The following is a 27,822-nucleotide window of genomic DNA, read 5'->3' on the forward strand; positions in this document are numbered from 1 at the left end:
CCCATGATTTTACATTTTCAGATTCCCATTTTTATTATAAACTTAGCTGGATAGTAATTGGCAGGACAAAATGACTCGATGTTTTGAGATTTGGTACTAATTTACTAGCTTAGAAATGACTCAAGGCACTGTTGTCTAGAACAGCTGCTACATAAATTGAGCACAGTGAGTATAAAGTGCACAGTGGGACTATGAGGTAGGAGGGTGGTCTAGTCTTCCTGTGTCCTTCCACCTTACTGTTCCCCGTGCAGCTGTAATAGCTTCCTGACTGCTTCCCGCTTTTGTGCTGTCGGTACAGTTCTCTGTATGGAGTGCAGTGGTCTTTAAAAATACCTACAGCAGTTTTCTCAAAACTCTTGGGTTGGTTCTTAATAAAATCCAGTCCCCTTCTCATGACCATGTGTCCTTCTTGTTGGTACCTCTCTCTTCTTCTAGCTGCTGTCCTTGTCTTTCATTGCTTCGAGTAGCAAACTGCTCTGCGTCCTTGCAGAAACACTGATCTTTCTTCCTGTCCTCTCTTTTCCTGAGTACCTGAGACCTGGAGCGTGAGAGGTAGTTAGTTACTCCTTCAGTTTTTTTTTTTTAATGTGTATTTATTTTTGAAAGAGGGAGACTGAGAACAAACAGGGGAGGGGGAGAGAGAGAGAGAGGGAGACACAGAATCTGAAGCAGGCTCCAGACTCTGAGCTGTCAACACGGAGCCCGATGCAGGGCTCGAACCCCTGAACCATGAGATTATGACCTGAGCCGAAGTCAGATGCTCAACCAACTGAGCCACCCCACCGGCCAGTTCCTCCTTCGAAGAGACTTTTCTGGCCACCGACTGGCCTTCTTTTCCTCTGTGTGGCCCTTCTCATTTGTCCTGACAGCCTAACTCCTGGACTGTCATCTGTCCTTCCTCATTAGATGAGGTTGGGGATTGTGGCTTCTTGCGGCTTTGCTCCAGCGCACCCCATACTTAGCCGAGGGTGCAGCCACCTTGCAGGTGCTTGGTAAATATTTATCACATGTGCAAATGAGAGGAGTCCTAGGCTTGGCTGAATGTGTTTGTTACAAATGAGAAAGTGAGAACACATCCATGGTGGAAAACGTTACAAGAGAAACTGTCCTGGTCAGTCAGTTGTGGTTACAAGCATTTCCTCCCGTTGAGTCGTCTTCCTCGCCCTCCTTTGTCTCCACTGCCTCCACTCCGCTCCCATCCAGGTCTCACCTGCTTGCTCCCGAGGTTACTTTCACAGTCATTCCCGAGTCCGGGCTCCCGCTCTCCTGGACCTGCGTTCTGCAGGGGTGCTTACTGACCACGTTTGTCTTCTTTCAGCCTGGACACATGGAAGCAGGTAGCTGAAATAAGTCACACTTCTTCTGTACTCCGACCTCCTCCCTGGACAACCAGGTCTTCCCAGCAGGGAATATCCCCTTCCCAGTTACAGGGTGGGGTTGGCTGTGGGGCACCTTCCTCTGTGCTGATGCTTCTATGTGTGTTAGAGCCTTGGATGTGTTATCTTACTTCGTCTTTTGATGCCTAGGACCAAGTGCTATTTTTATCTTAGAGACTAGAGTAAGACCCCGGCCCTAGGTGACAGCTAAAAAGTAGATCATGGAGGGGCGCCTGGGTGGCTCAGTCTGTTAAGCGTCCAACTACGGCCCAGGTCATGATCTCGCAGTTGGTGAGTTCAAGCCCTGTGTAGGGCCCTGTGCTGACAGCTCAGAGCCTGGAGTCTGTTTCAGATTCTTTGTCTCCCTCTCTTTCTGCCCCTCCCCTGTTCATGCTCTGTCTCTCTTTCAAAAATAAACATTAAAAAAAAAAAAAAAAAAAAAAAGTAGAACATGGATTTGTACCCAGGATGCAAAGCCCACCTACGTAGTCTGTAATATGTGGCCTGTCTGTACTAGATTGTACTGATTCCTGTTTAAGGTTTTACAGGTACAAAGTATGTGAAGCATTCTGCAGAACGGGGTTAAATGAACTTAAGGTTTTCATGGAGGAATTCATGTCTAAGCGTATGAAAAATACAGTGAGAGGGGACTGGCTTTACCATTTCCTACGAGTTTGTTAAGCATTGTAAACACAAGAATAGAAAACTGACAGTTAACAGTGAGAGCCCGGTGTCTACACAAAATAATAGTTCAGTGGGCAAAGATTATTGATTAAATGGTGCATTATTCTCATCACTAGAGCAATAGCTTATCGACTACTCGAATTTGTGATTTGTATAAACTGCTTATCAGTACTTTCTAGTCATTGTATAAAACTTCTTTACATATTGTGGATATTAATAGTCTATTGACCAAATTTGTTGTATTTTGCCCATTGTATTATTATTTACCTTTTAAATTTAGTTATATTTTTGGCCATATGAATTACATTTTTTTAATTAAATACATCTATCTTTTGATTGATAAATTTTGAATTCTGTCTTATTTGGAAAAAATAATTAAATTGATATAAGATATTCTCTGCCCATAGGGTGGAGTCCACTAGATTTTGTTCTAAAATTGCAGTTTTAGGGGCATCTGGGTGGCTAAGTCACTTGGGTGTCAGACTCTTGGTTTTGGCTGAGGTCATGATCTCAGGGTTTGTGGGTTTGAGCCCCAGGTCAGGCTCTGTGCTGACAGCATGGAGCCTGCTTGATTTGTTCTTTCTTTCTTTCTCTTTCTGTCTCTCTGTCTCTCTCTCTCTCTTCCCCTCTACCGCTCATGCTGTCTCTAAATAAACTTAAAAAATAAAATTACAATTTTATTTTTACGTTTAAATCTTTAATTCTTCTACAATTTGTGTGTATGTGATGATTTATATCCTAATGGCTAAACAGTTCTACCACCAAAGCTGGATAGTTGAAGGCATAGACATGGACAGTGCCTGGAATGATTGCGTACTTAACAAAGGTTAGCTCTGAGGTGGTGGTGTTTATATGCATAGAGTAGTGGGGTTTTTTTTTTTTTAATGTTTTATTTACTATTTATTTTTGAGAGAGAGGGAGGCACAGAATGTGAAGAAGACTCCAGGCTCTGAGCTATCAGCACAGACCTAATGTGGGCCTCGAGCTCGTGGACCGAGAGATTGTAGCCTGAGCTGAAGTCGGACGCTTAACTGACTGAGCCACTCAGACATCTGTACAGTGATGGTTTTAAAATGGTGGTCAGGATACTAAAATCAGCCAGGCTGCTCCTCAAAATGCAGATTCCTTGAAACCCCCCCAGACCTACTGGACCAGAATCTCTGAGAGCACAGCTGGTTTCTCAGGTGAATGTCAGTCGTATTAATGTTTGGGGATCCCTGTACTTGGTATAGTTTACAGATCCAGCAGTGAGGAAGTCCGTAACCCGTCCCTTTTTTTAACAATGGAAGTCATGAGAAAGCCCTTAGACCCTTGTGTTACACTAGAGAACAAAGTTAGAGTTAGGTTTTCATGACGATTGCTAGAACACAGTGGACTTGTGTACTCTCTCAGACTTGAGGAAGCAGGATGCCTGTGAAGCTAGAAAGGTCAGAGGAAACCAAGTCTGCAGACGTGATCGGTTTCATATTAAATCTTCTCTCAGAAACCAGGAAATACATTTGTGGCACATACGACGGACAGAGGTTAACCCTGTTAACGTACGAACTGCTGAAGTAGTGACAGGAAGACCGCCCAGACATGGTGAATGCACAGGGGATGCAGTGCCGCGCCTTGCAGAAGAGCAGTAACAGTGTGCACGACACCAGCGCCCCCATTTGTGAGGAACTGAGTAATTGGGGTCCTTTACACGTGTGTTCCGTAATCTCCCCCGCTCTGCCTTGTTGGAAGCTTTGGAACTACCGAGGTTGAAAGGACTGTCGGCACAGAGGCGATGGTGCCCGGACGTGAGCATCTGACTCGCGGGCGCTGAAGCTGTCTGGAGTGTGGGTGCGTCTGCACACGTGACGTGCGTCATGTGCCTGTGCCCTGGTTTCCCGGGGCTCCAGAGCGGCCACTACGCACTCCTGTGTTAGACCCCAGAGGGTTGCGATGTCCTCAAGGCCACCAGTCAGAGTCGACAGGGCCGCGCTCCTCTGACGCTCTAGGGAGAACCCCTCGTTGCCTCTTCCTGGTTTCCTGGCCGCCCTTGGCCACCCTTGGCTTCTAGCTTGGCTACCTCGGTACCACCTGCATCTTCCTAGATTCTCTCTGTGCCTCAGTGTTTCTCCGTCACTGGATACAGGGCCTGTCCTAATCCACTGTGACCTCATCCTAATGTGATTCCATCTGCAGACTACCCCTGAGGTTCTGCGTGGCCATGAATTTTGGGAGATGCTGTTCAACCCAGTATGGTCCATCCTCCACCTTCCCCCATAAATGTATCTCTTTCCCACGTACAAAATAAATTCATCCCGTCCCAGCCTCTCCGAGCCTTAGCTTGTTCCAGCATTCACTCTGACTCCAGCATCTCTTCTGAATATCATCAGCTCCAAAGCTTCGACGTCTCATCGTGTGGATGATCTAACTCAGGTACAGGTGAGGCTGGGTATGTTCCATGGCGGGACAGAATTCCTCACTCTCCTGTGAACCTGTTAAGCTAGAAAAGAAACCATCCGCTTCTGTAACACCTTGGGGGAATAGGCACAGGGTAGACTTTCCCATTTCAGGAGGGTAAAGTGGGAAAGGGAGGCCTTGGGCCCCAAGCAGGTTGAAAAGCCAACAGGGCAAACTTTGTATGGTTTCAAGGCCTGAGAATAGTCCGTGTCTCCTGCTCTGTTTCCTGGTCCTGGGGCCTCCCCCACCCTCTGGCCCCTCTACCTGCCTTCAGGGGGTCCTGCCCTCTTCCTGAAAGATTACACATTTGCAGCCCCTGAGTCCCGTTCTCGCTCTCCAGGCCTGTTTCTTGCCACATGTGTTGATAAGGGCATTTATATAGGCACTACGAGCTGCTGGGGTTCAGGACTGCCGGAGTGGCGGTGTCCAGCCCAGGTGTCCGCATCTCAGTCGGAGCTCTCCTGCTCCTTTGTCAGGATTTGTGAAACGCACCTGAGGACCTCATACATTGTTGCTTTATTCTGGGTTTGTGCCTCGGTAAATTCCCACACAAGTCCATCATCACTGTGCACATACTGGCTCAAAGTCTAGAATAGAAGTCTGTCCCTTCCCCGCTCCTGTGGAAGCAAGAATATATGTAATCCAAAAAATGGCACTACTAGAATTTCTAATTGGACTTTTGATCAAAAGCTAAATTTCACTATTTCGAAGCACACAGATGGACAGGGCTCAACCCCTCCCTAAAGTAACAGATCCCTTTTAAGGGTGGTGAACACATTGGTGACATTGGGGGACAGATTGACGTAGGTGGGCTTTGAGGTTCTGGTACTAGTGGGATTTCTTTTTGTAGGTTTGCAATAGCAGCTTGAGGTGTTTGTGTGAACTCTTTGTTGTGGGTTATTACTGAATGTTTAGTCAACCTACCAGTTGGTCTGTGGTCTCGATTAGTTGATCGTTATGAAGCTTAGTACCTAACACTGCTTTTCTTAAAGGCTAAGCAACAAGAGGGGTAATCTGGTTTCCGTAAATGTGGTTAGTGGTTTTGTTTTTCAGTCACTTCATCTTCCTTACCTATCCCCTTCAGCATGTGGTGGGATGATTAAATCTGACTCACAGGAAACATGAATACGTGATGGTATTATTAGGTGGTTTGCCAGATTATATGTTTGATTATTATGCTGCCTTCAGATCGTTTGAGGGACAAATGTACTGTTCTGGTATTTCCTACTGATTTTTCTCCCCCCCCGGCGAATTCCAATTTCCTAGGTAAACTACCTAGCAGAGGACTCACCCACTGTGTATTTCCACCATAGTGCCACACTGTGGCGCTCTTGTGCTTTGGCCAAATAATTAGAAAATCCTCTTTTCTTCTTGCTGTCACAGCTCTTATTTTGTGGAATGGATAAGATGCTCTCAAAAGTATATGAAAACGCCCTCATATTGGGTACTTTTTTAGCTGTATATAATCAGTTTGTGATTGCTTTCAGTGATTGTGCTAGATTGCTTTTTATGTTCATCATTTTGTTTTTTATTAGCATGCATATTTTTTCTCTTGATTGCCCCATATTACTTAGTTAAAAAATCAGAGGGCTTTATCAGTTCATTTTTTATTAGCATGCATATTTAATCTTTTTTGTCTTGATTACCCCATCTTATTTAGTTGAAAAATTAGAGGGTTTTTTGAAGGTTATGAAGAAACCAGCAAACAAAATGACATTATAGATGACAATAGGCATATATTTTTAACTATAGCATTTGGGGCAGTGTTCCATTAAAGCTACAGTTCTCAAAATATACAGTGTAGTCTCCAAATCCAAGGTAGCTGTTTTCCCCACTGTTAGTGTTTGCACTGTGCCAGAACGTGTTCAAGAGGAAGCAGTTGATGATTTACCTAGATATAGTGCTCCCCGTGTTTAAATTCTCCAGATTTATTGTCACTTTCGAGTGTCATTTCTCAAGCCACGCCATGTGCTAGTGCTGCTTGCTTTCTAAGGAGATTGTGTTTAGTAAGGGCCTTGAGGGAGGTGTTGGGAGAGTGAAGCACGGGACCATCAGAGGGATCCCCCTCCCCTGGGACTCCAAGATCAGCTAATATTTCAGTGCTGTTACGTGAAATGACTTGATAGGTCTGCTGGGCTGCTTTTAGGAAGTAACAGTATTTTGGCAATGTGAACAACACAAACAGTAAACACTAATTGAACTTGTAAACTATTGAAATGTATTTTTCTTGAGAACAGAGTGCCAAGGAGAAGATAGTTGGATTAAATGAGTCTGTTGAACTTGAAAGTAAATGAGAGTCTCTGTCTTGATCTGTAAAGGACCACATATCACTCCCCACAGGATCATCGGAAGTATCTCCTGGCTAAGGAGGACACTCTTAAGTCTGCTGAAATGGGAATGGTGGGGGATCGTGAACAGTTCGGTGGAGGAACTGATTTTTGATACTTTCTACCCTTGAGATCACTATGGGAACGATCCTTGGTTGCTGTAGGACCGGCTGTAAGCTCCCTGTGGAGACGCAGTCCATAGCATTCCGGTGTGCAGTACTGGGGAGTTTCTAGAGTGAAGTTAGCGGTGAAATGCCAATAACGCGTGAAGCACGGGGATTCAACTTCTGGTCTCCAGACAGGCCTCGTAACACCCACAGAGCGTGTGCTGGTGGCCGTCACTGGAGGACTTGTAGCCAGTGGGAATGTCGGATTTTAGAGCTGGGTGTTCTAGAACTGTGAGTCGGAGTTAACACAGTCTGCAAAGGGACGGCCACGAAGAGGAAGCTGTGCTCTGCGAGGAACTGTAGTCGTGAACTAAGGACACGGGACAGCAGGGCATGGGGCAGTAATGGACCAAATGACAGTTCATTTCGTTTATCCATGTGGTGAACGTTTGTGGGCCTTCTGTCCAGGGCCAGGCTCTGATGGGCTCTCCAGGCTGGCCGTGTGGGAGGCCAGGCACCATGACTGACCCATGTGTGACCATTAGTTCTGTACACATTTGTGTAGTATTTACAGTTGACATATTTGCAGAATCAATAAACAAATACAGAAACATCCTGTCTAGTGGTAACGATAGATAAGCACATAGTTCTGTTTTGGAAAAAGATGAGAGACATATCTTGTATTTTTAATTTGTGTCTCAGCTCTCAATTCTGAGAATCAGATTCCTTGAATTATTTGTTATTTATGTTCAGAATTCTCTGTGATATTTTATTGTCTGTGGAACAGAGGCTCTAGGGGTGTATCTCAATTTTTTTGAAAAAAAGCTTATTTCACAGTAGCATCCCTGAAAAGGCAGAAGCTAGCATCTGTTTTCATTTGGAAACGTCAAATAAGAAAACATGTTCAGAAACCATTCCTGTGAAGGAAAGAAGTGTAAAGTAGTTTTCCAAAGTGGTAACTTAGAAAAAAACGGAAGAACAGGAGTGCCTGGATGGCTCAGTCTGTTGAACGTCCAACTATGGATTTCAGCTCAGAACATGATCTCACAGTTGTGAGATCCAGCCCCGCGTCGGGCTCTGTGCTGACAGCACAGAGCCTGCTTTGGTTGGGATTCTCTTTCCCTCTCTCTACCTCTCTGCCTATCTCCTCTTGGGCTTTCTTTCTCCCAAAATAAAACTTAAAAAAAAACCCTCGGGGCACCTGGGTGGCTCAGTCAGTTAAGGGTCTGACTTCACCTCAGGTCATGATCTCTCACTCCATAAGTTCAAGCCCCAAGTCAGGCTCTGCGCTGACTGCTCAGAGCCTGGAGTCTGCTTCGGATTCTGTGTCTCCTTCTCTTTCTGCCCCTCCACCTCTCCTGCTCTGTCTCTGTCTCTGTACCTCTCTCTCAAAAATAAATAAACATGAAAAAAAATTAAAAAAATAAACCCTCAGCTTTCTAGCAGTTCTCAAAAACTTACAGTAAAGGAATTGCTCTTTTTTTTCCTGTTCTATAACAAAGTAAAAAACGTAAACCCCAGAGGAATATAGCTCTTTTTTAAGAGTGTTTGTTGTAGATTTCTGATACTCTACCACATCTAGTTCTTTTCCTCCATGTTATTTAGAATTTATACCACATTTGGCTGGTAAATTGTATCAGATTTTCGGAAGGCATCTATCAATACAACTGTGTGTTGTTTTCTTCCCATTGTTATTTAATCACAGAATTTCACTATTTCTATAACTACCCTTGTGTTCCTGGGCTAACCCCTGCTTGTCACTGTCTGTTTTTAATTATGTATTTCTTCAATTGACAGGTCGTGGTTCAATTCCAGAATTCTTTCATATTATGAAAAGAAAGTTTACCAACAAAGAATGGGAAACCATCAGAAGCTTTAATGATGAATGGACTCAACTGGATATGTTTTATAGGAATTGGGTATAATTTCTTTCTAATTTTGAGAGTTAAAAGCCCATGATGACTCATTGTCTTTACTAAAAATCGGCATCAAAGTCCTTTGGTTACTAGGGGAGTTTCTACAGTGTTTAAAACAAATGGGTGATTGTTGGGAACTTTGTGGGTTTTTTTTTTTTTTTTTTTTGTGGCATAATTAAATCTTAATGACAGTTAAGAAAATGGAATGTATATTCAGTGGTCACTTAGAAGGTACTTGCTCTTAAAGCTCAAACAAGACATTTCTCACAATGTTTAATGTTTTCTTTTTCAAAGGAACTTGTACACACGAGGCCTTATTTAACAAACACTACTGTAATATTCCCTATATGGCAGAAAACATGCCCTTCGTGAGTTGGTTAATTTAATGGTCATGACAGGGCTGTGAGGGAGGTGCTGTTACACCCAGAGCGGAGGCCCAGGGGATCAGATGATTGACCGTGTGATCCCATGTCTGGTTTGTGTCTGTGCTAGTGCAAGGGTAAAAGTCATGATAACAACTTGGAGTCACCATGTAGCACAGAGCTAACAATCCAGATGTGTTGGGCCTGTAGAGTTTATGGAGATTTTACCCGCTGAATGCTCTGCTGAGAGAAAATTGTTCTGTATTTTAGGCCCTGAAAGAAAGCTTCATAAAAGCCCTTGGTGTTGGCCTAGGATTTGAATTGCAACGTCTTGAATTCGATATATCCCCATTAAATCTCGATATAGGCCAAGTTTATAAAGAAACACGTTTGTTCCTAGATGGGGAAGAAGAAAAAGAATGGGCATTTGAGGTAAAAAACTTATCACTTGCTGTAAGAATTTCTTTATTTTGTGCATGTCTGTGAGATTAATTAGGGGAGGCTACTCGATGAAAGTGGGCACGACAGGAAGCATTGTTGGTGCCCTGCAGGGGTGGGTCAGGGACCCTGGTTGTGAGCCCAGTGTCCTGCAGGGGAGGTCAGGGACCCCGGGTGAGAGTGCGGTACCCTGCCGGGGGTAGTCGGGGACCCCAGGTGTGAGCTCGGTGCCCTGCAGGGGGTGGTCAGGGACCCCAGGTGTGAGCGTGGTGACCTGCAGGGGGCGGTCAGGGACCCTGGGTGTGAGCACGGTGCCCTGCAGGGGGGCGTCAGGGACCTTGGGTGTGAGCACGGTGCCCTACAGGGGGGCATCAGGGACCCCGGGTGTGAGCGTGGTGCCCTGTGGTGGGGGGAGTCAGGGACCCTGGGTGTGAGCTCGGTGTCCTGCAGAGGAGGGTCAGGGACCCCGGGTGTGAGCACCGTGCCCTGTGGGGGGAGGGGGGGTCAGGGACCCCGGGTGTGAGCTTGGTGCCCTGCAGGGGAGGTCAGGGACCCCGGGTGTGAGTGCGGTGCCCTACAGGGGGGCATCAGGGACCCCGGGTGTGAGCGTGGTGCCCTGCAGGGGGGGGGGGGGTCAGGGACCCTGGGTGTGAGCGCAGTGCCCTGTGGGGGGAGGGGGGGTCAGGGACCCCAGGTGTGAGCGTGGTGCCCTGTGGGGGGGGGGGGGGGGTCAGGGACCCTGGGTGTGAGCTCGGTGTCCTGCAGAGGAGGGTCAGGGACCCCGGGTGTGAGTGCGGTGCCCTACAGGGGGGCATCAGGGACCCCGGGTGTGAGCGTGGTGCCCTGCAGGGGGGGGGGGGGGTCAGGGACCCTGGGTGTGAGCGCAGTGCCCTGTGGGGGGAGGGGGGGTCAGGGACCCCGGGTGTGAGCTTGGTGCCCTGCAGGGGAGGTCAGGGACCCCAGGTGTGAGCGTGGTGCCCTGTGGGGGGGGGGGGGGGGTCAGGGACCCTGGGTGTGAGCTCGGTGTCCTGCAGAGGAGGGTCAGGGACCCCGGGTGTGAGTGCGGTGCCCTACAGAGGGGCATCAGGGACCCCGGGTGTGAGCGTGGTGCCCTGCAGGGGGGGGGGGGGTCAGGGACCCTGGGTGTGAGCTCGGTGTCCTGCAGAGGAGGGTCAGGGACCCCGGGTGTGAGTGCGGTGCCCTACAGGGGGGCATCAGGGACCCCGGGTGTGAGCGTGGTGCCCTGCGGGGGGGGGGGGGGGTCAGGGACCCTGGGTGTGAGCTCGGTGTCCTGCAGAGGAGGGTCAGGGACCCCGGGTGTGAGTGCGGTGCCCTACAGGGGGGCATCAGGGACCCCGGGTGTGAGCGTGGTGCCCTGCAGGGGGGGGGGTCGGACCCCGGGTGTGAGTGCGGTGCCCTACAGGGGGGCATCAGGGACCCCGGGTGTGAGCGTGTGCCCTGCAGGGGGGCGTCAGGGACCCCGGGTGTGAGCGTGGTGCCCTGCAGGGGAGGTCCGGGACACCATGTGAGCGTGTAACATTTAAGCTGATCCTGGAAAGGTAAGTCCTAGTGAGGTAAGTAAAATGGGAAGGGAGAAGCAGAGAAGCCGCTCTGGAATAAGAAGAGCTTTTAGTGTGTGAACAGCCAAAGGGAGCCACTGTGGCCGTGATGAGGACGTTTGAGTGCGCGTACAGGCCTCTTTCTGTATTTGGTCTCTGGCACCAGCAGGTCTTGCTTGCTGGAGACAGAAACCAACACAAGCCCATTGAAGCCAGAGATACAGCCTCATGGGCTGTTAGAGTGATTCCTGTAACGGGGCCCCACAATCAGCTAGAACTGGGGACTAGGAACCTCAGAAATCTTATCGTTCACTTTTGCCTTTCTCTACTCCTGCCCTTGCCTCTCATTCTTCACACCAGCTTTCTTTACTTCTCTGTTCCGTGTGGCAGGAAATGGGGCTCCCTCCACTTCTGCACATAGCAGTTTGCAGCTCAGAGCTTGGTGAACTGCCTTTGTGTTTCCAGCCCGGAAAGACCTGGAGAGGAACTCCCTGGCCTGGCTTGGGCCAGGTGCTTACCTCCTGACCGGTCACTGGTGCCAGGTGGTCGCCTGGGATGGGTCCAGCTTGTTGTGTGGAGAGCCCGGCAGCCATGTATAATGTGGCTGTTCCTGGTGTCATCACCGGAATGGTGTGCAGGGAGGCTTGGTACAGAGGAAGGAGTTAACGACGAATGGATAAGATAGGAGCTGTTGACTGGTGTTCTCCAGGAAGCTTAGCAGGTATGAAGTTGGGATAAGATCGGGTAGGTAATTGAAGACCCAGTGCTGTCTGTGATGCTGTGAGTAAGTGAAAGAGGTGCGAACACTTCTGTGACTCCTAGGACCATCTTGAGAGGTGCCGCACACGAGAGAAGAGAAGGGATGTTAAGTCTGAGGAGCCATAGAGACACCCACATGAAGGCGTCCGGTGAACAGAACAGGGGCTGGGTTGGCGGGGGCAGTCCTCATCACGCAGGCGGGATTTAAAGTGGCAGCTGTAAAATTGCTTAAGAGAGAGGAGAGAGGCGCAGGACAGTCCTAAGGATGCTGACAGTTGAAGGTGGAGTGGAAGAGACCGAGGAAGAATGACCAGGATGGCCAGAAGTTCTGGATCCAAGGGCGGGGGTGTGGTGAGAAAGTGTGTTCACCGCATCACAGCTGCTGACATAGTGAATAAGGTCGGGTCTTTGAGTTACAGGTCACTTGTACAAAAAAGCACGACTTAACAATCCACACCGTTCTGAGAAATAGTGTTGTTTGGGCTGGAAACAGGATAGTGCGTGTGGGAGGCTTATAGGATTTACTCATGACCGTGTGCAGCCGTGAACAAGTGTGAACTACTCACACTCCTGCATTTTCTTCCTCATAGTGTGAGGACTAACTAGCTACGCTGGAAAAAGTCCCATTTCTGGACACAGATTTAAAAGCAAGTCTGGGGGCGCCTGGCCGGCTCTGTGCGGGGAGCATGCCAATCAGTCTTGCAGTTGTGGATTCAGGCCCCGCGGTGGATACAGAGGTTACTTAAAAATAAAATCATTAAAAAATAACCAAAGATTGCCTGCAGGACACTAGAGTGAGGGATGCGTACAGGTACCGGCCTCAACTCCAGGTATCGGTCTGGAAAGCCCAGGTGATGGTGCCGTAGGCCCAGGACATTGTCCTCGTTCGGGCACAGCTAGAGGGCAGGGCCATCCTGCCAGGGACACAGTGAAATTCTGCCCCTAGAGGAACAGGGACATTGGCTTCCCTGAGGACTCGGAAGGAAGTGAAAATCCAAAGACCACAAAGCAGGCGTACAGAACACCTGCTCAGTGTCTGAAGACAACGTGAGGGGAGAGCGTGGCTGTGCGGTGGGAGCTGGGAGCCCCAGGGAGGGCACAGGTGCAGAACCACCTGGAACAGCGTCTGGACAAGAGGACCGGAGACTGCTGGGCTCCTGCTTGCTTGCCCTTCAGCCTCGGGCCATCAGCTCCCATTTCCTCCACCCTGTTACCACCTTGCAGATTGCTTTCCGTTCTTCCAGTGTCCCCCAATCTTCTATTCTCATTCTTCCAAGACCACCTCCCCCCCATTCTTCCCGCTTCTCCTTTGACAATTGAAGCCCAATTCCATTGCCTTCTCCTGATTTCCTGTACGACTGTGCTTTTTTCCTTCCTTGTGACATCACGCATTGCACCTCATCATCTCTCGGCCCCTTGTTTTACCTCCTCAGTGCTTGCTGAGGGCAGGGGCACTGACAGCTTTGGTGTCTGATTTATAGACCGTGATTTACTATAACGAATGCCAAAGGCTTTCCACTTCCTTGAGTATTGTACGTCGCACCTGGAAGAATAATTCTCAAGAGAAAATATGAGCTCTTCTGCCAAGAGGAATGTCCTATTCTGTAGGCTCTCAGTTTTCACAGCCAGTTGCTGTTAGGAAGGTTGCCACCAAAAAGCTCCAGACGAGGAGGTTACATGGAATAGTAATTCTTTGCATTGAAGGGAAAGTACTTACAAAGGTAGAAATCGTAATATTGATGAGATGCGTTTTCAGTGCTAGGCCACTGGGAAAAAAATGATAAAATGTGAGTGTTTTAAGTTATAGTTCAAACTCTGTTTTTCTTTGTTCCTAAGATGGGTAAGTACTAAGAAAATACATGCAGACTTGCTGAAGCAGATTAATGTTTGTAATATAACACTAAAAGGATAAAATATTCTTGCTCCCTTTTGGTTTGTCAGAGATTATAGGGAAATTCTGGTATTTACAACAATTTTATGGATAAAATTTGTGAAGTTAAGAAAATGTTGAAAATTTAGAAATTCTTGGAAGTTAAACTTCAATCTTCAGTTCAGTAGCATTGAATGAACTCGTATCGGTAGTAAGTTGCTAGTTTCATTTCCTTTTTCACCTGAGTCTTATTCGTGCACTGTTCTTGGCAAGAAGGATTTAGTGCAGAGCTCACCACACAGGGCCTCTGTTCTCATGTGGGTTTAATGAGTTGTTCCTCGTGAAGTGGTTTCTTTATATCTGCCGTGTCAGATGCCATATTTACCTGTTGCTGATGAGGTCTGAGTAGAGAGGATGAAGCTTTATGGTGAAATCAGTGGCTGAATTGTGGCTGATGATGAGATAATGTGAGCAATGAGCGGGGCATCCTGGCATTCTAGTGGACGGCCCACAGTTCCCTCTGATGTTCCCCTTAGATACGGACACCACAGAGCCCATGATCTGAGAGATTTTCCCAAAGTAGTGACAGCTGAAACCTGTCTGCATTTACGATGCTCATGCCGTCAGCATATTCAGTGTGAGCAGTGGAAGACCATATATCAACAAGCGTAATTTTGTTCATAATAATGGATATCGTGGGCTTGTTTTTAGTTAAATCTTCTGACATTTAGCTGGTTATATTTTTTCTTCTTTTAACATATCTGTCCTTACTGGATTTCTTTCTTTTTTTCTTTTCTGCTCGTTTGGTGTGAAGATATGAAGAGGATACTATTTCTGATTATAGTTTCCATTTCAAATGATACCTTATGAAGGAATGTCTTAGGTGTCTTTTCATTGAAAATTTTAATAGTTTTGGAGGTTTTAATTTTTCTTTTTTTAAGTTTATTTATTTTGCGAGAGAGTATGGGAGGGGAAGAGAGAGAGTCCCAAGCAGTCTCCGTGCTGTCACCGCAGAGCCTGACACGGGCAGGGTTCAATCCCATGAACCATGAGATCATGACATGAGCCTAGATCAAGAGTCAGATGCTTAACCGATGAACCACCCAGTGCCTCTATGATTTTTAGTAGTTGGGAATTGAGGTAACTGCCTCGATATCTATTCTAAACCCCTTCCCTGTTGCTTCAGACATAGAGGAAAACAGAAAACAGTAAACAGTGTGTTCTTTAAGTCTTAGCTATGAATTTCCACTGAGTTTCCAGGGGCTGTACTATTTAGTTACCTGAATGCTTATAAACCAGTGTTGCAGTCTGATTTTTTACATATACACTTCAAATGTCACCTGTGAAGGCTGATGAGGACCCAGATGTGCTTCTAGATACAATAATCCATCTTGTTATCAAGACATGACAGCTGGAAGCAGCAGTTGATCCTGGATGAGCTCTGGTTTTGGAAGGGGGAAATGCTGTGAGGACATTATTGGATTAATTCACAAAAATTGGATTATAGGTAGTCGATTTAAGTATTCTTTGAATGTCAGTTTACTGAAGCTATTAGCTAGTGTGGTTGTATAAGAGAATAAGAGAATATCCCTATTAGCAAATACATATTGAAGTATTTACAAGTCAGGGGCCACGATCTGTGTGACTTCTTAAATGGTTCAAGGGAGGCGAGGGAATATATGTGTGTGCGTGTGTGTAGAGAGACAGGGAGACGGAGAGTTAAAAATGGAAACAGAAGTGTATCTGCGTTTGCACTTTCAGTAATATGTTATCCACTACCTTTTATTTTTCAGGAAAGCAAAATAGATGAGCACCATTTTGTGGCAGTCGCTCTGAGGAAACCGGACGGATCTAGACGTCAGGGGGTAAGATTTTAAGATTTCTCTTACTTCTTTCTAAAAAGCATGAATCCTTGTTGAATGTGTTCTTTATTGAATAGAAGCAGTCATTGGGTTTATATCCTGTTAGAGGTGTGTGTTTGTTTTTTAAGATCATAGATTTAGAAGAGTTTTACATGATCAAATCTTTAAGATCCTGGAATTTCACAGTAATTTTTATAAAGCATGTTATCTATTTTTTCACATTCGTGAATATTACAAAGAAAAAATGTCGCTAGTATTGTCCTAGTGCTTATATGTTGGTAGAAATTCAAGATAATCACTGTCCCAGGCATCTTACCAGTGGTTTCTTCCCCATGAACTGGAGCTGGGTTGAATGTAAAGGTTCAGTGGAGGGTGTTGAGTGATGGCATTATCTGTCGGATGGAACCCCTCCACCTTCTGTAGTAATCCCCCAAATGATTCCCAAAGTGACAGGGCCAAACACGTGTGAGGCCCTGTGTCATGCTGCTATGGACACTGGTCTTTGTTCTTCCTGCCACAGTCTGTTCTTTTTTCTGTGCTGAGTTGTTGAGTGAAGAAAGTGAAACAAACCAAAACACCCTTCAGGTCAAGGGCCCTCAGCCTCCATGTACACAGTTGTGATTCTGCGGGAATATATTTGTAAGGAATCCTGGTCATGTTGTGATAATTGGAGCTATATGCGTGTCCTTCTTTCTCAGGAATCCACGTGAGACACTGTAGCGTGATCGGTAGATCTGTGTCGTTACTGCTGGAAAATAGCTCGATGCACAGACAGTACTCTTGATAAATTATCAAAGGATTAAAAGTCTTCTTAGATACTTTAAGTAAAAGGGGACAGTATGTTAAAATTGACCCCTCTTATCTGAAGATATTCTGGCCTTGGTTACTTGTCCTCGTGTGATTTAGTCTCAGCTTTACACTCTGCAACTCTCTTGTTTGTAGAGAGCTTTATACTTGTGTCACTTGTGGACACGTGCTGCCTCCTTGTTGTGGCACTGCAGGGAGCCTGACAGGCCCCTGACCTGGTGGCTGACTTCCAGGCCCGCGTCCGCCATTTAACCTGTTGTGAGAGGTGGCACCAATTGGTGGATCTTCTTGATGTTGAAGAAGGTCCACCCTGGGCTGAGTTGCGAACAAGGGCTATATCTGAGAATATAAGATGTAGTTTCAGGTTAGTGTTGAGTGATCATTTCCTATAGAAGTGTTGCGTCTCTTGTGTGGTCATGGGAATTTTGTCACATCTGTCCCTTAGAGTGTTCCTCACAAGTTTGCATTGTGGTTCTCTATCAGAAAAACCTACCTGCTTATGAAAAGTTACATATTTTGGGGATACTTTTAACTCATCTTTTGGGATCCTTTTAACTCCTCTATGAGAATTTTTGGATGTGTGGCTTAGAAATATACATTTTAAACATATACCACAGGTTAGGTACCAAAAAGGTTCAAGAATTAGGTTCTTTTAACTTGTTATACTGACAACAGTAACATAAGGAGTAATTGCAGTTACCTAGAAATCCTGCGGTGTTGCAGTTTAATATTACTGACATGAATAATTTGGTCTTATTTCCCATTTCCCTAATTATGAAATTGATCATAAGATTCACATGCAGTAAAACAGTGAGGTAATCTCTTTTTTTCCCTTTTAGGTTCCAGCTCAAGATGATTCTAAACCAACTCCGAGGCAGTTTAGTGTCCTCACTTTTAATGATTTGATATCATCTGCTGTTCCTATGACCCCTGAAGATCCTTCGTTTTGGGACTGTTTTTGTTTCACAGAAGAAATTCCAATACGGAATGGTACAAAATCATGATAGGATTCCCCAAGTAACAAAGGAAAATGAAAACTGTTTGTAATCTTCTGTATTCACTAAAACAATAAATGCCTGATAGTATCCAATTTTATTTCAAAAACCCGTTTTTATAAAAGCAAACCACTTTTCCTATTAAAAACACCAGGTTCTCAGTTCAAGCTAATTCCCTAGAACACACGTTTACCTCTTCTTTCCCAAGTCGTACTGGATTGACAAAAGGAGTAGAAAAAGGAGCAGAATCTGACAGTGATAGGTGCTTATTGTAGAACAAAGTAGAAAATCGAATATGGAGAAAGGGAATATGTAAATGTTTATGCTTCAGAGATGATGATTCCTAAAACCTGAAGTTTCTTTCCAGACCCTGTTCTTGGCAAATGAATCCATATTAATCCACTTTCTTTTTTTCATGGAAACATAGTGTTTTGTAATTTTTTTATTGGCTTAACTGTATATCTCCTGTTCATTAGTCTGCATCTGTGGCTTAACTGGCGCTGAAGTCGTGACCAGAGGTAACAATATCCAGGTAACCCCGGGGCATTTATCATCCGAATTGGCACACGGTTCCAAGGTGCCCGTAACCTCAGCCTCGGGTTATCGGTTCTGCCTAGGGCTCCTGTCCCTCATGGAGAGAGCTGCTCCCGTAATGTGAGCCTCACATCTTCATAAAGGCAGGAAAGGCCATTTCTCCTCTCAGTCTCATTGTCATCCGTGAAGAGAACTTCCCAACAGACCCCACAATGTTTCCCCCCAGCTTCTCTTGACTCAGATCGGACCCCTGATGTTAATGGCCTCTGTGGGGAGTAGACCCGCGGTAGGGAGCCCGGCGAGGGTGGGGACGTGGCATCGAGGGCGCCCGGCCACCTGCCATCACAGGGAAGGTCTGGTTCGCACCATGTGCACCCCTTCCCGTGCTGGACGTTGTGTCCGTGTGCGCTGTTTACTATGAACACTGGTGTAGTGAGTGTCCTTGTGACCACATGTTGAGGAACATGCTTCTCGTCCTTAAGAGCATTTCTGGAAGTGGTTCCCAAGGCTTAAACAGTTCTAGAACTTTGAGAAGAAAAGGCCGTGTGGTTTCCACTTCCAGCTAATGTTACATGTGAGACCACCCCTCCGCCCACCCCCCCCACCCCACCCCTGTTCTCCCTGGTCAGCTGTACAAATTCTCTGTTTTTTTCATTTGATCTTTGCCAATATAAGTGAGAAATGGTGTCTTGTTTTTAAATTTGTATTTTATTACAAATGAGATTGATACATTATTGTTGTTACTAGCTGTGTTTATTCCTTTCTTCTGAACCAGTTGTTCATAATCTTTGCCTGTTTTAATTCAGTGAATTAGCACTTAAAGTGGGAACAAAATCTAGAAGATGCCAAGACCATCACGTCGATGACAGAATCTGTTACACAGCTGTAGTGCATGTCTTGGGGACTTTAAGTCTTGTTATTGTGGGATATCAAGAAGTGAAAGAATTCTGTTGTTTTTGTTACTAAAATTAATAATTGTGTGTAAATTGCATAAAATTAGATAATTTGCTTAGTAAAAAACACAACTGGAATGTTTTGTAATTTTTTATTTTATGAAGCATGCCCGAATACTCCAAGCAGAGCAAATAATGTGTTTTTAAAAGATCAAGTAACATATAAAATAGGAAACCTTGTTGTCCCTTAGCATGAATGTAATAGTGATATGAAAACCTGTCCTCTGTCTTGTCATGATAATAAAGCAAATAACGTCAGTGAATTTTTATGAGCCAGGCACTGCACTAGATTTCATGTTTTGTTTTTCTGTTTCTCAAAGTTACACATGGTTTACAGAGTCTAAAGGATCTATAGGCTCGTTTTTCTGAGTGAGAAATACCACCCCTTGACCTCATTCTTCCATTTCCTATCCCCCAGAGCAAGCTCTTTTTGTTATCCATTACCATATCTTCGAATAACATGCTTCTGTTTTACTTGATTTTGCAATCATGGGCATTCTTTTAATTTCTAGTTTCAAAAGCTTGTTCTGTTTCCAGTCCATTATATATTCCCTTCCTGCCCCCTCTTCCCAGTATAATCATGTGATTCAGTGCTTACATTGTTGACTGATTTAGAACCTTTACATTTTATTAAGAATATGTAAAGCTGTGCCCAGGGATCGATGGCTGTTCTTGCCCTACGTGGCAGTTTTCTTTCCTTGACAATTTGTTTGCATAGGGTTGTAAGCACTTTTTGCTAATGCCACCTGAAACTCTACGAGATGCATGTTCACACATATCCATACTGTCCACTTCATCCATTTTCTGGGAGAAACCGTGTCTGGAGCAGTCTGTTTTGTCCGGTCTGGACTTTGTGCCTTCTGTGGCTGTTGCCCAGCTGCATTCCTGGAATCTCCTCTTACTGTCCCCCCCTGCGCCCCCCACCCCCACCCCCTGCCAGGGCATCCCTTGCCTCTCCTTCTGTTAGACTCCCTGGCTTCCCATTTCCTCTGCCTCTTGTTTTGTAGCAGATGCTAGCGTAAGGGACATGGAAGATGTATTTTCTGAGAGGAAGGGGCAATCCCCTTATGCAGGTGGTGTAAAGGATTCAGCTGCTGCTTACACAGATTACTCCATTCCCTGCCACTGAAGCCCAGTGTTTGGTCCCGACGATTGTTAAATCCTGCGCTGGGCTGGACCACAGTGCTGTTGCTTCACAGCCGTGTTTTGCTGAGTCCAAAATCATTATTTGCATTACACCATATACTGCTTGGGACAGCTTCATTGGTTTCTATGAATAGAAAACTATTCCCTGCATAGGAACTGACGGGTTGATTTGAAAAATGGATCGACCTATGTATGTGTGCATGTTCATATGTCCATTGCAGTGTAAAGCTCAGAAATCAAATAAATTTTCAATGAAATTTTACACTATCCTTACTACTCAGCTTCAAAGTCAGAAACCCATCAGATTGGGGTAGCTCAGTAGGCCCTCACTGGCTGAACTACTGTCATCTGAACTTGATAACAAAATAGGTTTATACATGAATACGTGGGTATATACATCCTTGGTCAAAAATATGCCTGAAGCAATTCCATGTGCTAGTACTCAAAGGAAATATAAAGGGAGCTGGTTTCATTTTATGGGGCAAATAAATATGCCATCATAGTGTTTGTGAATTTGAAGTTAGCAGAGGTCTTTGGACATACATCCAGTTAAGATCAAGTGGCTTCTTTGTCTTAGGGTATTTCTATTAGAATAGCTATCTTCCTTCACAAGCACCTCACGAGTATCAGGCTATTCGATCCTCATAACATTTACAGTAGGTTATAGTATCATTCCCATTTAATGGGGCAAGAAAAGCACTGTGATGTTGAACAACTTTTTAAAAATTATGCATCCGTTGAATAGTGGACTCAATAATTCAAACCAGATAGGCTAGATTCAGAGTCTGAACTCCACTCTGCAAAATTCAGCGGTATGCTGATGAAAGGTTTAACAGCAAGCCATCCTGGGGCAGGGATGATGTGGACCGAGAGCCTTCGTATTGGTAGCTTTTGCTGATTTTGTGAAATAATGTCCCGTGTGTAACTCAGCTTCTAGGTTTAACTGCTATTTTGCCGTATTAACTTCAGATTGCCCCACGTGCACTCACAGGTGCAGCTGAAGACCTCCCACCCCTCCCCCCTTAAGCCTTCCCTCTCGGGAGATAACCTCTTATCACTTGTAATTTTATTCACTTAACTACTTAAGTATGCACTCCCATCCTGGATGTGTGGTGTCCTGTACTTCTAGATTTTTCTCTTGGGACTGAAACATCAGGTTGGGGTCTCTGTACGTTATTTAAAGTGGCAACGGTGTCGAATGATGAGTTCACTGATCTCAGACTTCTCAAAGGAGATCATAGGTACCCTGAGGGGTAGGGCGGTGATGTGCTAGCAGTTACACCTCCACACCTTCTGGAGGCATTCATTTCATTCAAAGTTTGTGAAAGACTCTTAGGTAAAAGCAATACAGATCTAGTAAGAAGCAACAAACTTGCCCACATTTTAAGCCTAAAGGCAGAGGAGGGCTTCAGAGGAATTTTCTTGCCTACAAGTATACAGTCACTGTTCTTTTAGGATTTTTTCGTAGAAAAGTTGGAAAGGAACCAATATGAAAAGGAAGGAAGGAAACATTCTGGGACACAGAAGCAGAAGTCGAGCCTAATGCTCAGTGTGCTGCCCCACAGGAGAGTGCCCACGCACTGGGAGTGAGGCCAGTCTTGTGGCCTTGACCTGGAGCCCTGGGCAACTGGAGGCCCAGAACCTGGGCGATCCTGGCCAGCCCCCACTTTTTTCTTTTGATACTTTGCACCCTTCCTGTGCTCTTGCCAGTGCTGGAGGGACAGGCAGCCTGTCCATCCAGCCACTCTTTCCCCCTCTAACTCCATTCTCCACCCGCTCAGGACACCAGAAGCATATTCACTATAGGCGCTATGTTAATCAGAATCCCTTTTCCTTGTTGGAGTTGGTAAGTGCGAGGAAGACTGGGTGGGAAGGGAACTCGGTCAGGGTGTTGATTCCCTGCTGGACAGTGGTTTGGAGAGCAGGCAGCAGGCCTTCTGTGCAGTTCCCTGTGGTTCCTGTTCCCAGGGAAGCAGGTGACCCTCCTGAAGAAAATCCTCAGGAGGTCATGAAGAGCCTCATTACATCACAATGGTCACCTCCTGTCAGATCCTCCTATAGGCATTTTATCATCTCACATCCTGACAAGCAGAAGGTGAGTCTGATACAAGAAGTTCTGAGAGGGAGATCACATTCCCAGAACTTGTATCACAGTATCTGGTTTTAATTGCCCTATTTGATCATGAGTTACTATTATTGTTTGATTATTAGTTATTATTAGAGACAACTATTGTTCATCCCTCACCATGCTTACTTTATAAATCAAACTTTAGCATAGGTATGCCTGTATAGGAAAAAAACGTATTAAATTATCAAATTATTAAACTAATTAGTTATTATTAGAGACTATTATCTCTAATTTATAAGTGAAACTTTAGGTATGCATGTATAGGAAAAAAACATAGTATCTATAGTATTTGTACTGTATGTGGTTTCAGGCACCCACCTGGGGTCTCCAGACATATTCCCACGGGAAATGGGGAGGCTTCTATAGTCGTGTTCCTCTGCATCACAGCTCCCCAAACGACCCTTCCACGCATGCGCTCCGTCACCCTCTGCGCAGGAAGGGGGGTCACCCATGCACAGAGCCACCCCTCAGGGAGGGAGTAGTGATGTCACTATTCAGTGTGATGTTTCATGAATGGCTCTTTTCATTTTCACAGCTGAAGAAGCACGAATCTCTTAAGGTAAGGGTTAGGGTAAGCATTACCATTAGGGGTTAGGGTAAGGGGTAGGTCATGGTTGCTCTCCCCTTGGGGTTGGGGGTGCTTAATGCATATTCCCCGACCCTTGGGGTTGCGGGAGGGGGTTCACGCATGTCCCAACTCCCTCAGTGCAGGAGGACGTTTACCCATGCACCCCGTCCCCCTTTGCGGGGGAAGGTGTTCACCATGCGCCCTGCCCCACCTCTGCCTGGAGCGTCTTACGCATGCGCCCCTCCACCCTCGGCGTAGCAGGCATCACCCATGCGCAGCACCCCTGCTCAGCGAGGGAGTAGTGATGCCACTATTAAATGTGACATTTCATGAGTGGCTATTTTCACTTTCATAGCTAAAGAAGCAGTTACCTATTAAGGTAAGCATTAGGGTTAAGATTACCATTAGGGGTTTTGGTAAGGGTAGGTCATGCTTGTACCCCCCTCAGAGCGAGAGAATGTTCACACATGCGCCCCATCCCCCCTAGGCCCGGGAAGGTGTTCACGCATTCGCCCCGCCTCCCACGGCGCAGGAGGGTGTTCAGCCATGCGCCCACCCCCCTTGACACCGAGGAATGTTCACGTAAGCGCCCCCACCCCGCTCAGCTTGGGTGAGTTTCACACATGCGGTCAACCTCAGCTCGAGAGGGCGTTCACACATGCACCTCTGTGCGGGAGGGTGTTCACGCATGCGCACTGACCCCCCTTGGCCCCGGGGAGGTGGTTCACCATGTGCCCTGCCCCCATCAGCACGGAAAAATGTTCACGCAAGCGCCCCAACCCCCTTTATGGGGCGGGAGTGGGGGGAGGGTGTTCGTGCATGCGCACTGCCCCCCTCGGCGCGGGTGAGTTTCACACGTGTACTGCCCACCCTCAGCTCAGAAGGGAGTTCACACATGCGCACTGCCCCCCACCCCAGGTGGGTTTCAAGCATGCGCCTCGGTCAGTGCCTGAGAGTTGCGCGTGGACAGCTCTTTCTGGGAGGGTTTGTATGCTTGCGCCCCATCAACCTCTGCTCGGGAGGGGGTCACCCATGTGCAGCACCACCCCTCAGCAAGGGAGTAGTGATGCCACTATTAAATGTGACATTTCACGAATGGTTCTTTTCCCTTTCACAGCTGAAGAAGCACGCGTCTCTTAAGAGTTAGGGTTAGGATTACCATTGGGGTTTTCGGTAACTAGAAATGCTAGAGGTGATGTGATTGGCAAACAGGCGGGGTTTGTGTGCGCTGACTTCCTTTTACTTTTTTTTTTTTAATCTTTCCTTGATTTCCTATCTGTGTTGGGTCCACAATTGGTTTGATATTAATACTCAGGTTATTTTTATCGTCTTGTTAACTATCCCTGGTTATCTGCTCTGATAAAAGTTTATGCAAGGACAAATATTTCTTGTTGGACATCCTAGCATTATTGCTTTTATTGTGAAATTCACCTGGTATTAAGTTAGCAGTTAGTTGTCTATTTTTGATATTCAGATCTTAAGATCATATACCAGTGCCTGAGCCTACCTACTAACGCTCATCACCGCATCCCTAACACCTGAGTACAGTATGCAAGTCAAATTTTTCACCTTTCTAGGACAGCCTTGATACACCTATATCGGTGATGGAGGGGGTGTGACGCTTGCACCCCTTCTGCACCCTTTCATCGGCCGTGTAGGGGCATCACACCTGTGCCCCTTCATGGGCCATGTAGGGGTGTGCTACCAGCACCCCTGCATGGGCCATGTAGGGGTGTGCCGTCTATGCCCCTTCATGGGCCATGTAGGGGTGAACTGACAGTACCCCTTTATGGGACACGTAGGCGTGAGCTGCCTGCACCCCTGTATCGGCGTCCTGTACCCTTCCATTGGTGTGGGTGTGCTGCCTGCAACCAATCATGGACATCTTACACCCCTTCATCGGAGATTTAGGGTTGTGCCGCCTGCCCCCTTCATAAGTGACTTGCACCCCATCATCGGCATTGTGGGGGCATGCAGCCAGCACCCCTTCATGGCTACTGTAGTATTTGTACTGTCTGTGGTTTCAGGCACCCACCTGGGGTCTCCGGACATATCCCATGGATAACAGGGGGTTCTGTAGTCGTGTTCCTCTGTATCACATCTCCCCACACGACCCTCGTCTCTAGATAAATCTTATGGGGTCAGGAACCACTTTTCCTTTCTTCTTCTTCTTAGTGGAAACATCTTGCCTTTGCTTAGCATGGCCGCTTTGCCCTCTCCGCCGTCTCCTGGAGGCTCCCGTACCCTTGCAGCGCTCTCCGCTCACTGCTTTTGGGTGTGCGGTCTGTCTCCTGTCGCAGTCCTGCACAAGTGGTAGTTTGTACCTGGAGTGGCCTCAGGAAACTGCCTCAAGATGGGACTCTGGGACTGGACTGCTCTTCTCTCTGGTGGACATACAAACAACTTCCTTGTGGGCAGAAGTGGATACTGGTCGTTGGAAGCAAGAGGCGATTTCACACTTGCTCACGTTACCACCAGTGCTGGTACAGAGTGATGGAGGACAGCATGCCGGAGGATAGCGGGTGGAATCGTGACTGTGGCCATGGGGGACAGTTACAGAGATTGTTCGGGGTCAGTTTTGGGTATCTGAGGTATACACAGGAAGTAGGAGAGATTGAAAACAAGGGCGAAACATCAGAAAATCTATGGCCTCATAAGGGGAATATCTTGTATTTTGTTGCCAAGATAAGCAGCTCCTTCCACCCCCCACCCCCACCCCGTCCGAGGGAAATAGTCTTACCCCACCCCAGGACCCCTCGAGAAAAGGTTTCAATGGCTTCACCTAAGACAATACCATCGTGACAGAGAGCAGTGATCTTCAGGCTCCACGTCTACCATCCGTGTTTACTTCCTGGAAGATAACGGGATGCCGGCGTACTCCAAATGGGGGTACGGGATCAGGTCCACACAGGATCAGGTGCTCATGCAGGGAGTGGCAGGGCATTACCACTTCGCACTGGTAGGAGACTGGGGATGGGCGTGGATTCAAAGAGTATTAAACCAAGGAGGGTGACATATGATAGGCCAGACATGGTACAGGGTTCCTCCTGCAGGAAATGTGATTTAACGTGTTGCCTTGACAACTGGGAACGGTCGTAATAATGACTCAATGGCTGCCTTCAGTCAACTAGGTTGAAATGCCAGAGCTTCCCTGACTTTCTCAGGGAAGGAAGACTCCAAGGTCCGAGGGAGATGGAAATGGGGACCTGTTGTGTGCACACCTGCTCGTTTACCACAAAGTTGGTGGCTTATGAGAACAAAATCGTGTTCTCTCACAGTTCTGGAGGCCAGGAACCCAAAATTCGCTTCACTGGGCTGAGACTAAGGTGTCAGCAGGGCTGTACTCCCTCTGGAGACCCCAGGGCTCCAGGGGACAGTGTATCCCCTCTGGTAGCTCCCGGTGGCCACCAACCTCCCTTGGCTTGTGCCCACATCACCCCAGTCTGTCTCCATGGACACAGTACCTCCTCTTTTGTCAAATCTCCCTTTGCTTCTCTAAGGATGCTCGTGATTCCATGTAGGGCTCACTCGGAAAACCCAGGACTCAAGATCCTTAACTAGATCCCATTGATGGGAGTTAGATCCCAGGTATCAGGACTTGATTTCTTTGAGGGCCATTGTCCAGCCTAGTACAACGTGTCCTTCCATAGGGAGACAGCCAAACCATGGTAGCCTCGTGCGGTGGGGTGCTCACCGGTGAGCAGTGCCAGGGCATGCACTGCTGATAGACACGGCAGCAGGACCGAATTTCCAGGGAATTATGCCCAGAGGGGAGAAAGCGACTCCTGAAAGGGTCACACGCTTTTCGATTCCACTTGTGTAATACTCTCGAGGCGACAAAATCATAGAAATGGAGAGCAGATGAGGGATTGCCAGGCATCACGAAGATGACGGGGGCAAGAAGGAGGTGGGAATGTCTGCTCTAAGAGGACAACACGGGGGTCCCTGTGGAGGGCCCTATGCTCTGTTTCTCATGTGCATCACTTTTGAAATCCCGGCCGTGATCCCGTCCTACAGGCAGAGAGAACGTAGGGCATCTTCACCGTGTTTGCCAATCACACACAGTCCCAGCAACCTCAGAGCCGCCCACCTTGCTACATCTGTCCCCCCGGCCCTGGCTGGTGTCCCGTTGCCACAGTTGAGCCGTGTTCCTAAGGGAGGAAGCCATCTCGCTCACGCGGCTCCTGCGCCGTTTCACTCTCTCCTGCACACCTGGGGGTTTCCTCGGGACCGGCCATCCTGTGCACCTGCGGCTGTTTCTCCCGGCCCACGGGGGCAATCACTTCCCATCCACCACCACCTGTTTGTCTTCCTACTCCTGGCGTTGCACCTGCCGGCGCCTTCAGATCTTCCCTCCTTGTCTCTGAGAGAAGACAGAGACAGCTGAGTCTGAGCCGGCTTCCTCTCCCACTCGGCTGTAGTTCTCATCTCATTAAGGAACCACACTCACCTCGCTGAAGCTCACGGTGAAATCTCAACCCCCAGTTTGCGGACTACGTGGCACCATTTTACAGACACACGTAATTACTCCCTTTCTTTAAAAATTCCTTCCTTCCTCCTCCCACCGCCCGGGCCGCTGCTCACCAGTGTCTGTGTTGGTCTGTCCTCATCTTCTTCCCACCTCCCATCAGCTTTCCGCCCGTCCTTACTCTGGGGCGATCGCAGCCAGCCTCAGGCTTCTATCTACAAGCAGCTGGGGCCTCCAAGTCTTTAAGCTCTGCCCCCAGCTCTTCCTGTCTCCAGACGCCTGACTCCGTCTGCCCACCACTCAGGTGCTACCCTCCCCAGCCTCTGCTACCTCCCTGAAGGCTTCTCCTCTTCCCTTCCCCTTGTTTACTGGGCTGCGGCCACACCGGCCCCCTCCCTGCTCCCTGAGCATGTCAGGCCCACACTCCTGCTTCAGGCCTTTGCGCTGGCTTTGCCTCTGTCTGTCCGGAATGTTCTCCCATGTGCCCAGATGACATACTCCTCATTTCTGTCGTATCTTTGCTCTGACGT

General features: G+C 47.2%; 1 protein-coding gene across 1 annotated transcript in view; it reads left to right on the forward strand.

Annotated features, from left to right (window-relative positions):
- Nucleotides 1–19,272, forward strand: part of AASDHPPT (aminoadipate-semialdehyde dehydrogenase-phosphopantetheinyl transferase) — a 28,386-nt gene extending 9,114 nt beyond the window's left edge. Inside the window, exons 6-9 of the mRNA XM_047877701.1 lie at nt 8,725–8,846; nt 9,476–9,637; nt 15,625–15,696; nt 17,340–19,272. Of these exons, the coding sequence (XP_047733657.1) occupies nt 8,725–8,846; nt 9,476–9,637; nt 15,625–15,696; nt 17,340–17,504 (521 nt within the window). The 3' untranslated portion in view covers nt 17,505–19,272. The remainder of the gene's footprint in view (nt 1–8,724; nt 8,847–9,475; nt 9,638–15,624; nt 15,697–17,339) is intronic.
- Nucleotides 19,273–27,822: the final 8,550 nt, after the last annotated feature.

Source organism: Prionailurus viverrinus, chromosome D1 (assembly GCF_022837055.1).
Source record: "Prionailurus viverrinus isolate Anna chromosome D1, UM_Priviv_1.0, whole genome shotgun sequence".
Classification (NCBI taxonomy): Eukaryota; Metazoa; Chordata; class Mammalia; order Carnivora; family Felidae; genus Prionailurus; species Prionailurus viverrinus.